At 35.8% G+C, this 13,341-nt stretch overlaps 1 protein-coding gene across 1 annotated transcript; it reads right to left on the bottom strand.

The window, feature by feature from the left end:
* Positions 1-11,909: 11,909 nt before the first annotated feature.
* On the bottom strand, positions 11,910-12,974 carry LOC104852726 (olfactory receptor 7G2). The gene has a single exon (XM_010610500.3). It carries the CDS (start codon positions 12,960-12,962, stop codon positions 11,910-11,912), a length of 1,053 nt encoding a protein of 350 aa, XP_010608802.2. The 5' UTR covers positions 12,963-12,974.
* Positions 12,975-13,341: the final 367 nt, after the last annotated feature.

Below are 13,341 nucleotides of genomic sequence, written 5' to 3'. Positions count from 1 at the left end.
GAGTCAATCTGATTACCTTGAAGAATAAGACTTTGTTTTTGAATACTGAAATTTAAGTACTTTTAAGTTTTCTTTTTAATAATTGAAACAATAAAGAATTGGCATGTTCTGGCAATGTCATAGCACCTATATGTGCTGAAGGAATTTCAGTAACAGTGTCTGAGGACTCAGCATAAAATACAGAATCACAGCAAGTGTGCTGCTGAATGAACAATAAAACCACCTATCATGGGCTCTCTGCTTCATAAATTTTTCTCTGAATAAGAGATAACTTCACCAAGTGATAGACAAGTGATAAGAACATCAATCATTTCCAAGTGTGAGATGTGGATTTGAACAATTACACATCCAGGCATGGAATTGGCTATCGTGACCTACATCTATAGCTCCTGAAACCCAACACTCTCTGAGCAGAAACAATTTTCTTGCTTATATAAATGGAACTGCTCTAAAACATAAATGTATGTGACACAAAGGAGAAATAGGTGAATGAAAAGTACTCACTCATAAGAACATAGATGACTGTCCCTGTCAGTTTCATTTTCAGTCATTCACAACCCTGGAAAATTAGGAGAGAAGTTGAGGGGTGAGAAGTAAAACAGAAAGGAAGTGAGAGTGATAGATTAAGTCACCTCAGGAATTGCATAAGAGCTGAGCAAAGCAGGGCTGTGTATAGTTTGGGCTTGTAGTTTTATGAATGAAACTATCTAAGGCTGAGGATTTAGCTCCGTGGTTCTGCCACCTGCCTTGCTGTGCAAGGACCCGAGTTTGATACAAGGTAACAAAAACAAAAAGAAACAAACAAACAAAACTATCCATCAGATGAAAAAAATGAGGGTTGATTAGAAAGTATATGAAAACTAGGAAACAGACATCTTAAGAGGTTCACATATTGGTTTGGAGTCTCATTTTTTACTCAGCCAAACTGGCCTTTCTCTTACTTCATAATGTCTCAAGAATAAATAAAGAGGGATGGGGAGAGAAAGAGCGAAAGGAGGAAGAACATGGACGAGGAGAGACGGAGAACAAAATAAATAGACATAGAGTGAAACAAAAAGAGGAAAGAAGGCACAGTCTTTCAGTACTTCATAACATTTATTGCTAAAACTTCAGATTACTTTGAAGATCCCAAAAAGGTATTGTTCATTTATTCTCTGGATATTGAAAGATGCAGGGAAAAACTACAACCACATGTGAGACAATGGGCAAGAATCTCCCACACAGAGGTATTATCTCCTGATGGATTCACCAGTGTGTGTTCTCTGACCTTAGCAGGGCTGCTGGTACATTGGTTTTATGGTAAGTACTAGCATTCTTAGTGGACCCAAGAGTCATATTTTCAAAGCTCCTCACTAACTAACCACAGGTGCAGGGGCATCTATGCTCTAAGGCAGCTCAAACCTTCAATACACACAGTACCATCAGTGATGTCCTGACCCTGAGCACTAATGCACGTCTCATTCTCATCCTAACATTTTTCACCTTTCCTCTTTCTGGGAGGGCTCAGTCAGGGATCCCACGGTCTGTCCTCAAGCTGTTCAGGGGCTCTTCTGAAGCAACATCCCAGTTATTATGGTCACTAAAGCATTGGAGAACCACAGCCCAAGGGACCACAGACAGGGTCAGGGTATTAGGGGACCAAGTCCAAAGGGGCACATTTAGAAGTGCTTCTCTTTTTGAAATTAAAGTCCCTTCATTAATGATGCTGGAGCTGTCACAGCACCGATGTAATGAAGAGAGATAATTTATTGGCTACCAGGTGAACCTTTCAGGGATGAACTGGAAAACAGACATCAAAATACACTTGCTGTGTGTGTTGTCACATGCCTTAAATCCCAGTACTCAGGTGGGTGAGGCATGAGGATCACCCTGAGTTCAAACTCAAGGAGAGCCTCAGCTGCATAGTAAATCCCAGTCTAAAAACATTCTCAGTGCACTGACTAAAACCAAAACAAACAAGATAAAAACAAGCCATAAACAAGTCACTAGCATTGTGTATACAGCAATGCTCTTCATGGTATCTGTAACATTTCTACAATCAAAAATCAGTTCAAATTTAAATTTTAAAACTTGAAAAAAATGGCTCTGCTGCCTGCCTTGCAAAAACAAGTTCCCAAGTTCAATCCCAGCTACCAAAAAAGGAGGCTGAACCACTGAGCTAAATTCCCAGCCCCCAAAATAGAAAAGAAAAGAAAACCTGGAAAAAAACCCAAAACAAAACAAAACAAACAACAACAACAACAACAAAAGCCAAGTGTGGTGGCACACACTTGTAATCTCAGTACTGAGGAGGCTAAGGTAGGATGATTGCCATGAGTTGAAGCCCAGAGTGAGCTACATGTGATGAGTTGAAGATCAGTCTGGATTACACAGCAAGACCCTGTCTCAGAAACAAAAACAACAGACAAAAAAAGAAAACAAACAAAATTAAAAGAGAATATGTACACAACTAGGTGTTGGTCACAGAAAAGAGAAAATGATGCAAGAGAGGAACTAAACAGCAGGTGTGTGAGACGTCTGTTAGTGCACCATGGCCTTGTAGATTATGAAAAATGTTTAAGTTGGAATACATTCTGAAACTGCAATGATATGGGTACTACAGCAAATACACCAGCCAGAAACAAAGATGTTCACTATCATGATCAATTTCATATTCTTTTTTTAAAAATTCATTAAATTTATTGCAAAAGTTTTAAGAATAAATTATAATCACATTCAGCATTGGAAATGTGTACCTTTATATGATATAAGTTAGTACTAAATTTTTCCCATTCCCATTCACTCTGTTTCACCCCTTCACCCCTCAGTATTTACAAAGCCTTTGTTTCCATTTCTTCCTTCTTTCTCATTTTTCTTTCTCTTCTTCCTTCCCCTCACACTCCCACTCCCCTAGTTCCTCTTCTATTTTGAATATGATCTACCTATTTTATGATATATTTTGTTACTTATGTACACTTTCTGTTTCTAACTCCAGAGAAAGTACTAAGTATTTACACATGTGTATCCTATTTATTTCACCTAAGAGTATGAGTATGGACTCAATGTGTAACCACTTAGTTAAAATTTCTCTACCTTATCATTCTTTATGGCTGAGTTGTGCTCTATTTGTATGAAAACACACACACATGCACACACACACACATCTTTGTTGTTCATTTTTCAGTTGGGCAACTGAGTTGTTTATAAATTGTAACTGTGGTGTTGTAAAAATGGGTGCACAAATATAAATGTGGTGTGATAGTTTTAATTCTTTTGAGAAGATATCCAGCAGAGGAATAGCTGTGACAAATTGGATCTATAATCCTAGTTTTCTGAGGAATCTATATATGGATTTCAGTAATGGTTGCACAAGTCTGCACTCCCACCTACAGTACAGAAATGCTCCTTTTTCCTTCTAACCCTGTGAGCATTTCTTATTGGTTGATTTATTGATAGTAGCCATTCTTTTTGGAGTGAGATGTTGAACATTTTATCACATGTTTGTTTGCTGTTCTTTTTTCCTCACCTAAGAAATGATTTCAGGTGCCCACTTTTGGATTGAGTCTTTAAATTTGGGGCTTTTGATTATTTAAAGTGCTTTGTATATTCTAAATAGTAGACACTGTCTAAGAAACAGCTGTTAAAATGTTTTTCCCACATTGCTGGTTTTATCTTCACTTTATTGTTGGTTTCTCTTGCTGTTCAGAAGCTTATTTTAATAAGAAGAGATCACAGATGTTGATTCATTTATCTAGTTTACATGAAACTGATGTTCTTTCATAAATTATTTTCCTACATCAATGAATTAAACATTGAGCTCTAACCCCTTTTCCAGATGGTTTAATATTTCTGTTTTAATATTTAGATCTAAAATCCATTTAGATTCTAGTTTAGTGCATGGTTAGAGACATAGATCTGGTTTTAATCTTTGGCAAGTTGAAAAACAATATTTACAACACCTTTTATTAAAGAGGCTATCTTTACTCCAGTGAGGATGATTGTCTACTTTTTCAAAAATGAGGTGGCTGAGTGTGTCTGGAGGTTTTAAATTTGGGGGGTCTACTTTTTTGATTTCTTTATATATTCTGGATAGTAGACATTTTTCTGAGGAACAGCTCATATTTTCCACTACATTGTAGATTATCTATTAGCTCTGTTGATGATTTCTCTTGCAATAAAAAATCTTAAAAAAAACTGAGATCCCAGTTGTTGATTATTTGTCCTAGTTCCTATGCTACTGAGGATTTCTTCATAAAGTCAGTTCCCATGCCAATGTCTTGAAGAGTTCTACTTAATTTATCGTCCATCAAGTTTAGTGTTTCAGTTTTAATGCTTAGATCTTTAATCCACTTGTATTTTTGTTTAGTGCATGGTGAAAGACAGGGTTCTACATTTAATCTTTGGCAATTTGAATCATGTTTTTCCAGCACCATTTATTACAGATGCTATCTTTCCTCCAATGAGGATACTTGGATTTTTTTCTCAAAGATGAGGTAGCTGAGTATGTCTGGAGTTGTGTCTGCATATTCTAACCTATTCCACTTATACTCAGTTCTGTTTCTTTGCCAGTGTCATGCTGTTTTCCTCACAGTGTCTTTGTAGTATAGTTTCAAGTTGGGAATTGCAATACCCCCTAACTTGTCCTTGTTGCCTAGAATTACTTTTGCTATTCTAGGTCTCTTATTGTTCCAAATAAATTTTTAGATTATTTTCTCAAGGTCTGTGAAGCATACTGTTGGAATTTTAATAGAATTGCACTGAATCTATATGGCAATTTTGCAATTATGACTATGGTTACTACATTGGTTGTTGTTCTTAACCAAGTACAAGTAATGTCTCTCCATTTTCTGATATCCCTTCAATTCCTTTTTTTTTTCAGAGTGCTGTGATTTTCAGAATTGAGGACCTTTACTTCATTAGAGTTCCTAGCTCAGTGAGTCTCTTGTTTGTTTTTTAAGTGTTGTCTTTGTATCCATCTGCTCTACTGAATTTGGGTAAGTTTAGCAGACATGTAGTGCAGTTATTGAGGACCTCTATATAGTCTGTCATGCTATCTGCAAATAATGACAATTGAACTTCTTTGTTTTCTCTCTTTATTGCTTTTATTTGTTTCTCTGGTCTAATTGCTTGTGATAATATTTTCATAAGCATATTGAACAAGAATGATGATAGTGGATATCCTTGTCTTGTTCATGATATTAGTATAAAGTATTTCAGTTTTTGGACTTTTAGTATAATGTTGATGGTTGGTTCATCATAGATAGACTTTATTGGTTGAAATAAAGATACCAAAATCAATTTTCTGTAAGGTTTTTAATCATAAATGTTTGTTGAATTTTGTTGAATGTTTTTTTTTTGGGGGGTGTCTATTGAGATGAACCTATGGACTTTGTCCTTGGCTCTGTTAATGTAGTCTATTACATTTATAGATTTGTTCATTAGAGAGGTTGACTTAAGTTTCTCTTCTTTGATTTGAACATTTTCTGTGCTAGGGATCAAGGTGATGTTTGATTCCAGGAATTATTTTGGTAGAATTACATCCCTTACAATTTCACTGAAAACTTAAGCATTAGTAGCAATAGTTCTTCTCTAATTTTGCAGAAGTTAGCAGTGAGTGAATCAGGACCTGGTCTTTACTCCATTGCAAGGTTTTTAATTATGTTTTCAATTTTGTTGCTCCTGAGTTGTTTAGAAGTTTTATATATTCTTCATTTAACTTTGGCAATTCATGTATCTCTAGAAATCTGTCCATATCTTCTCTGTTTTCCATTTCATTGGAGTATAAGTTCTCAACATAGTTATTCATGATCCTTTGGTTTTCTGCTGGGTCTTTTTGATTTTAGACTTTTCATTTCTAATTGTATGGATTCAGGCCTAATCTTTTAAACTTTTATATAAAGTTTGTTAAGACTTTCTTAATTTTGCTTATTCTTTCAAAGAACCAACTCTTTGAGTCATTGATTTTGTATACCATTCTCTTAGTCTCCATTCCAATGACTTCTGTTCTGATCCTTGTAATTTCCTCCATGCACTACCTTTGGTTTTTGTCTTGTTCTTCTTTGTTTCAGAATCTTGAGTTTGAGAATTTGGTTGTTTATTTAACCTCACTCTTTTTCCTAATGTGGCTACTCACTGCTATGAATTTCCTTCATAACACTGGTTTCATGATGTCCAATAAATTATGCTATGGTGTACTGTGATTGTCATTAAATTTTGAAACTAACTCTTTTAATTTTCTCTGTGACCCACTTTTTACTCATTATGGAGTTATTCAATTTCCATGAGTATGAAGTACTTGGGGTTTATTTTGCTACTGATTTTCAATTTCATTTCACTATGATTTGATAGCTTACAGGGGATAAGTTCAGTTCCTCTTCATTTATTTAAACAGGATCTATGAGCTACTATGTGGTGTATTTTGTAGAATGACCGATGTGCAGCTGAGAATGTGTTTTCTAATTTTATGGGTTAGAACACACTCTAAACATCTCTCAAGTCTATTTGTTCAAGGTTTTGGTTGAGTTATAGAATATCTTTGTCTAGTTGATTTGTCTATGTGACAGTAGACTATTGGGGTTCCCACTCCTTTTGTCTCTGCGCTTATATGATTTTTTATTTGCATTAATATTCATTTTATATAGTTGGGTGTGGAAGTCTTTGGTGCATATATCTTTATGATTGTAATCTATTCCTCTTGGATTGTTCCCTTTACAAGGATGTAGTGTCTTTTTTATCTCTTTATTTTGTCTCTGCTTGAAACCCACTTTGTCTGCAAATAGGATATATATCCGTGCTATTTTCGGTGGTGGTTGCCTGTCACATGGAGTACAGTTTTCCACGCTTTGGCTCTCAGTGTATGACTTTATTTTGAATTAAGTGTGTTTATTTTATATAGTATATTGTTGGATCTTGACTCAATCCATTCTGTAGTCTGTTTTATTTTTAATTGGTGAATTGAGACCATTAACATTGATGATTATGATTGGTATGTACTGAGTTATCCATGTCATGATCTTTTTTTTTTATTCAATTTTTCACACACAAACTGCATTTAATTTTTTGCCTGGCCTGACAGATTAATTCTGTGGGACTGCATGGAGTTGTGGAATGCTGTTTTTTTATTCAAGGCATTCCTTGGATTCTCTTTGTTATGAAATTATATTATTTTTCTATTGATTTTGAAAGATAGATTTACAGGATGTATCTATTTGCATTGCAGCTTATTTTCTTTTAGGGTTTGAAGTATGTCATTCCAAGCTCTTCTTGACTCGAGGCTTTTTGTTGAGAATTGTGCTGTGGCTCTAATGGGCTATGCTTTGTATGGGATTTGTTTGTTTTCTCTGTTCTTAGCATTTTTTCTTGCTTGTATTGCTGGAATATTGACTATTCTATACCTAGGTGTAGATATTTTTGTCACAGCTAGAAGGAGATCTATGAGACTCATTTATCTTCATGTTAAATTCCTTTTTCTTGTTTTTGAATAATTCTGCAATTATTTCTTTAAAAGAATTTTTATGTGTTTTGTGCTATTTCTTACTCCATTGCCTCTCATCAATCTTAAATTATTCTTTTTTGCAACTTCCAGTAACTGTTGGATCAATTTCTCATGATTCCTGACTACATTTAATAAATTTTTCTTCTCACGTTGCCTGACCACCATCCTTTCTTCTATCTATGAAATTCTGCTCCGACATTCATGTGTTCTACTGTGGAAACATTTAATGGAATTATTAATTTCTTGGATATCTGCTTTGATGAGTTTTATGTCTTCCAATTCTTTCCTATGTTGGGTACTCAAGGATTCTACCATTTTCCTCAATTCTTATTTTTTTAACTGTATCCTCTCTAGAGTTTTAAACCATTTCTTTCTTTTTGGTCACCATCTCTCCTGTTATTAAAAAAATTAGTTCTGATTTAAGTTTTTCCAGAGACTCTTTCATTACCTTCCTTCTGTACATTGTGGTTAGCTTATATGGTTGACACTTGTTCCATCTCTGCCCTCTGGATTTGATTTAAGTCATCTGGAAGTTTTAGTTTGCATCTTGTTTAGGTGTCTTCTCATTTATATTTGTCATTGCTGTTTTGTTTTTTATGTATTTTTATTCTTGGCTTGGTACTTCTATATTTATTTTTATTGTGAGCATCTTTATTCCAGCATTTAGCACCCATATGGAATATCTCTGTCTGAAAAGTTGCTTCCAGTTATAGCTGATTTTAGGATTTTGAGTCTGTAATGACCCTTAACCAGTCTCAGTTTCAGTATATCAAGAAGAACAACTGACTTGGGTAATCACATCACCTCAGCCAAAGTATATCATTCACCATTGACAATAGCCTCAAAGACAGCTTAGAAAATGAAAACTGTTGGTAACTATTTATGTTTTATCCTCTACTGCATGAACTTGACTTGAAATTATATATCAAATTCTAGGGCCAATCAGAATTATATAGGAAATAAGCCCTTTGGCATAGTGAATGTACCTTCCAGGAAGAAGATTTAGAATGAGTTGGGGGATAGAGAAATAGGAGATGGAAAGTTGAGAATTAGAGTTACAGGACACAGGAAGACCACAGAAACTTTGATAAACTGTGGAAGATAGGAGGAAGAGAGAATTAAGGAATAAAAGTAAGAAGAAAACAAACTAATAGTAACAGGAGTACTAGAAAGCATATTCACGCTGTTATAGAAATAAGAGCAATAAAGAAAAAATGAAAAGGAAAAACAGGCACACAATGGAGAGAACTTAAGTAGAGGAATAGAGGAAAACAAAAGAAAAGAGAGGACAAGGAAGAAAAGTAAAAGAAAAATAGTTTTCTTCAAGACATGTCTCTGCTGTCACTGGTAGACAATGTGGGAGATGCAGGTCTGAGTCAGTTATTCTTGGCCAGCCAGCTGTAGTCTACTGAGATTCAGACTAGTTTCTGTCTCTGAGGTCAGAATTGAGCTCTCTGACCTCCTGTGGAGTGGAACTCCGGAGGGTTCTGCTGAGGTTCAAGCTGCCCCTCCCCCACAACCAGTCCGGATTCGGTTAAGAGGGGCTGATCTCACCCATTCACCGACCACTGTAGTCTGCTGGATCTTTATTACAGAGGCTATCTGCTCTCCCAGTGGGCTTCAATTCTATGCCACAAGCATTTGAGAGGCCCTCTCTCTGCCACTCATCACTCTGTCATCTTCCTGAGCTCAGAACTTTGGTCTTCTTGCTCTCTACCTGTTCTGGCCCCCACTCTTGCTCACCGGCAGGCAGCCCCAGCTATTGAAGAATGGGGTGCAGCCTTGAGCCCTGACTACTGAAGGATCTTTATTTACATTTTTTTTCTACCAGGGTCAAGACCAGAATACCTGGAAGTGTTCATTATAGAAAGGGCAGGATGTGTGGAAGAAAAACCTAGCAAGATGAAAGAAAAATGGAGCATCTTCATTTGGAAAATTAAAAACCCAATAAGAGATCCGTGTACTCACTGACTTAGTACTATGTTGGCTGTTGGTTTTGCCTATTATTCTTCTCCCTAAACTGTTAAAATCTCTATATTGAGAATATTATACTGCATTGTAATTTTGCTATTTGCTTTCTTAATTAACATTTTTGTTGGTGGTTGGATGTTTTCATCAATACTCACATGATGTACATGATGTCTATGATCATCTAAGGGAGGAGGTAATTAATATATCTTGAATGTTTTATTCCCTCTCACCTCTGCACTGTTCTCTTTTCCTCTGTCTCTAGATCTTCTTCCACATTACTTTTTATTATTATTACTATTTTTATTATTTCGTGTTTAGTTTGTATTTGTGACATATGATGAGGATAAACATATAAAACATGAAAATATGCTTGAGTGACAATTACTTTGAGAAAGGAAGAGAAGTGTAGTGTAATACCAGTGGATCAATTCAGTACAGATAAAAAAGACAGAAAGTTGATACAGCAGAACATTTGTTAACATCGAACTTTTTTTTTTTTTTGTACCAGGGATCAGACTCAAGTCCTTTTGCTTGTGAAGCACGCAGCAGAAGCACTGAGCTAAATCCCTGGCCCAACATTTGTCAATTTTGAAATTGCCTGAATAATGGCATTTTATAATTATGTAAAATTATTATTACAATATTTATTCTGATGTTACAATTTTAAATATTCTGTGATTTTATGAAATACAACAGATCATTTCAGTATGTACCTGCTTGGTATGTCTTCGGTCTACACTTCTTTTCCCAGGGGGCTCCTTACCATAAAGAGAGATGACATCAAAGCTCTTCAGCTTGACTGTGACTGCACAGGTTACAGAAAGATATGGTGAAATTGACCAAAAATTTTTATGTTTCCCCTCCATCACAATGAAGGTGCAATAAGATACTTGAGAATATAATCATACTCTTTCTTGTATGAGGAGATTTTATACTGATAATTTATATTTGCTGCTGACAAATAAATAAAGGAGAAGTCCTGAAGAATGAGACCTGCATTGAGTAATTTTACAAAGATGAGACATAATATATAGCAGTGATGACAGACAAGAACCATAGGGATAACTTGATAGTGTTCATCTTCTACATATTTTGTGCTCATGTCCTTTACTCAGACAAAATTGTATTAAATTCCTGCCATGTTTCTAAAAAGTACCCCAAGGGCTTTGGGTTACTTAAATGGCAAAAGTGTGAAGAGAAGCTTGTCAACTCCCCTGATTTTTGGTTATACAGAAGGTGAGTTCTCAGCAAGGGCTCTGGGGAGCCAGGCACCATGCCCTTGGCCAAAGAGATAAACTCTGAGGGGATCCTCAGGTGTGGCTTCCCAGCTGGAGAGGACTAAAGAGGGAGGTGGTCACATACAGCATATTTGTACTTCCTGTATCCCTGGAGACTCAATATCCAAAGCTCCTCATTAACCAAAAACTGTTTTCTCATCAAGATCAGAGCACATTAAAAATGTTTAAATATTAACTCTCTAGAAAGATAAAATTCAAGATGTTCAAATCCCTTAACTGTAAAACCAATTTATTCACCCAATTCTTCCCAACCATTTGTGCTTATATACATTGCATGCACCACACAAAAAGGTTCAGGTACCACTCTTCTCCATCACAGTTCTAGCCTTATTATACAGATAAAAATAATGTTGTTGAAGCCTGATTCTAGTATTTTATGTGAAGGATTAGATTTTACATGTAGGCATACAAAATATCACAAAATGTTTCCTGAGCCTTAATATTCGTTCTGAACATTTAGTTCAGCAGATTACACATGAGATCTTACTTAATTCTGTAATAAAGAAATATATATGGGCTAATATTTTGTAATTTCACAGCTACCTTCTCCAAATTCACAAAATTTGTCCCAGATAATATTTTACTTCACATGAGGGGATAAATTTGTGACTCTTGATTTTTTATAGAATAATGAGAAATTACAATGTCATTGCCAATAGTAATGTGTTAGCTTACAATGATCTCAGTTGATGTAATGAAATATCAGCTACAGTTAATAGTTGAAGAACTTATTACATATTATTGCTTAAATCAAATCTTTATTTTATTTTATTTTATTTTTGGTACCTGGGATCGAACTCCGGTCCTTGTGCTTGTGAGACATGTGGTGGAACCACTGAGCGAAATCCCCGGCCCTAATGAATTCAACCTAATGAAATGTCAAGATATTTAGCCTCATGCTGACTCTTTCAGAATACATTTCTTAAATAGAATGATGCTATAGTCTATCTTTTAATATCAATATAAGACAAGACGGCATTTTTAGATCATCCTGTAGAACCTCATCCCAATTTATTTCAAACACATGCCATAACACAAAAATTATAACATGACAGCTCATTGCATAAAAGTTTGTACATAAAACTATTTGTTCATCATCACAGATCTAGAAAAAAAAAGGTCAGGCAACAAACACAAAATAAAAGAAACTTCGTTCTTATGTAATCTCATAATTTTGGACTGTGGCAGTGGCAGAGCCAGGAATTTTCTTTCATGAAGTATTCAGTCACTTTGAATTCCTTTCGTCCTGTAGGTCCAAAGCCAATGAAACAACACAGAAAAGAGAGTATTCTGCCAATGAGTTTTCTCAGTGCTTCCTTCATTTCTCTGTTCCTCAGGCTGTAGATAAAGGGGTTCAGCATTTGAGGAACTACAGAATACATCACTGAAGCCACTGCAGTCTTCCTGATTGAATCACTAATTGCAGCACTGAAGTACACCGCACATCCTGTCCCATAGAACAAGGACACAACAGACAGGTGAGACCCACAGGTAGAAAAGGCTTTATATTTTACTCCCTGTGATGGCATTCCTAAAACAGAGGACATGATGTGGATATAAGAGAAAATGATTCCACCAAGACAAATAGCACCAACTATGCAGAATGAAACATAGATAAGGATGTTATCAATGACAGTATCAGAACAGGCAATCTTGATGACCTGAGCAAGTTCGCAGAAGAAGTGAGGAATTTCCTGTTCTGTGCAAAAGGACAGCCGCAGTGCCATCAGACTGTGGATCTGGGCATCCCCAGTGCTAACCAACAAAGAGATAAAAACTAGCAGGACACAGAGGCGGGGACTCATAATGACTGTGTATCTCAGTGGATGACAAATGGCCACATAGCGGTCATAGGCCATCACTGCAAGGAGAAAATTTTCCAAGTATGCAAAAATTAAGAAAAAACTAACCTGTGTGAAGCAGCCTTTGTAAGAGATACTCTTAGTCTGTGTTTGGATGTTAACCAGCATCTTTGGAATGGTGGTAGTGCTTATGCAGATGTCAGTGAAGGACAGGCTGGACAGTAAAAAGTACATGGGGGTGTGGAGTTGGGAGTCAGAACTGACAGCCAGGATGATGAGCAGGTTTCCCAGGATGGTGACCAGGTAAATGGACAGGAAAACACTGAAGATGAGGGGCTGAAGCTCTGGATCATCTGTCAGTCCCAAAAGTAGGAATTCGGAGAAAGCGGTTTGATTTTGGGGTTGCATATTCTCCATGGATCTAATGGAAGTGATAAGATGAAAATTATGTGAAAAAATGAATTACATACAAGGAGAAAATGATTTTTCTGGAAATATAGTAGTCATAATTTTTTTGTGCAAGTCACTTCTGAAAAGCCTGGAGATGAAAATCAGTAAACTATGTTTTATGATTCATAATATATTAAATACCTCTAAATTTTGACAATCATTGCTTTAAGAAATATTTTTAAATTATATCAGCCTCATACTCAACTCGCTGACATTCTCTCTGCTCATGTCTTATCTCAAATCTACTCCAACTTCTGTTGTATTGATTTAACACCAACTTTTCTTTACATTTTAGTGACAAAAATTGACAGTTACAGAAAACAAGACAGACTGCTTCAGACATATT

Source organism: Fukomys damarensis, unplaced genomic scaffold (assembly GCF_012274545.1).
Source record: "Fukomys damarensis isolate Sample0158 unplaced genomic scaffold, DMR_v1.0_HiC HiC_scaffold_119, whole genome shotgun sequence".
NCBI classification, from domain to species: domain Eukaryota; kingdom Metazoa; phylum Chordata; class Mammalia; order Rodentia; family Bathyergidae; genus Fukomys; species Fukomys damarensis.
Note: the sequence above shows the minus strand (reverse complement) of the source record. Positions and strands in the feature narration are given on the sequence as shown.

Bases quoted from the DNA above. Each gene is read 5' to 3' on its own strand.
- LOC104852726 (XM_010610500.3), bottom strand. From the start codon at position 12,962: ATGGAGAATATGCAACCCCAAAATCAAACCGCTTTCTCCGAATTCCTA.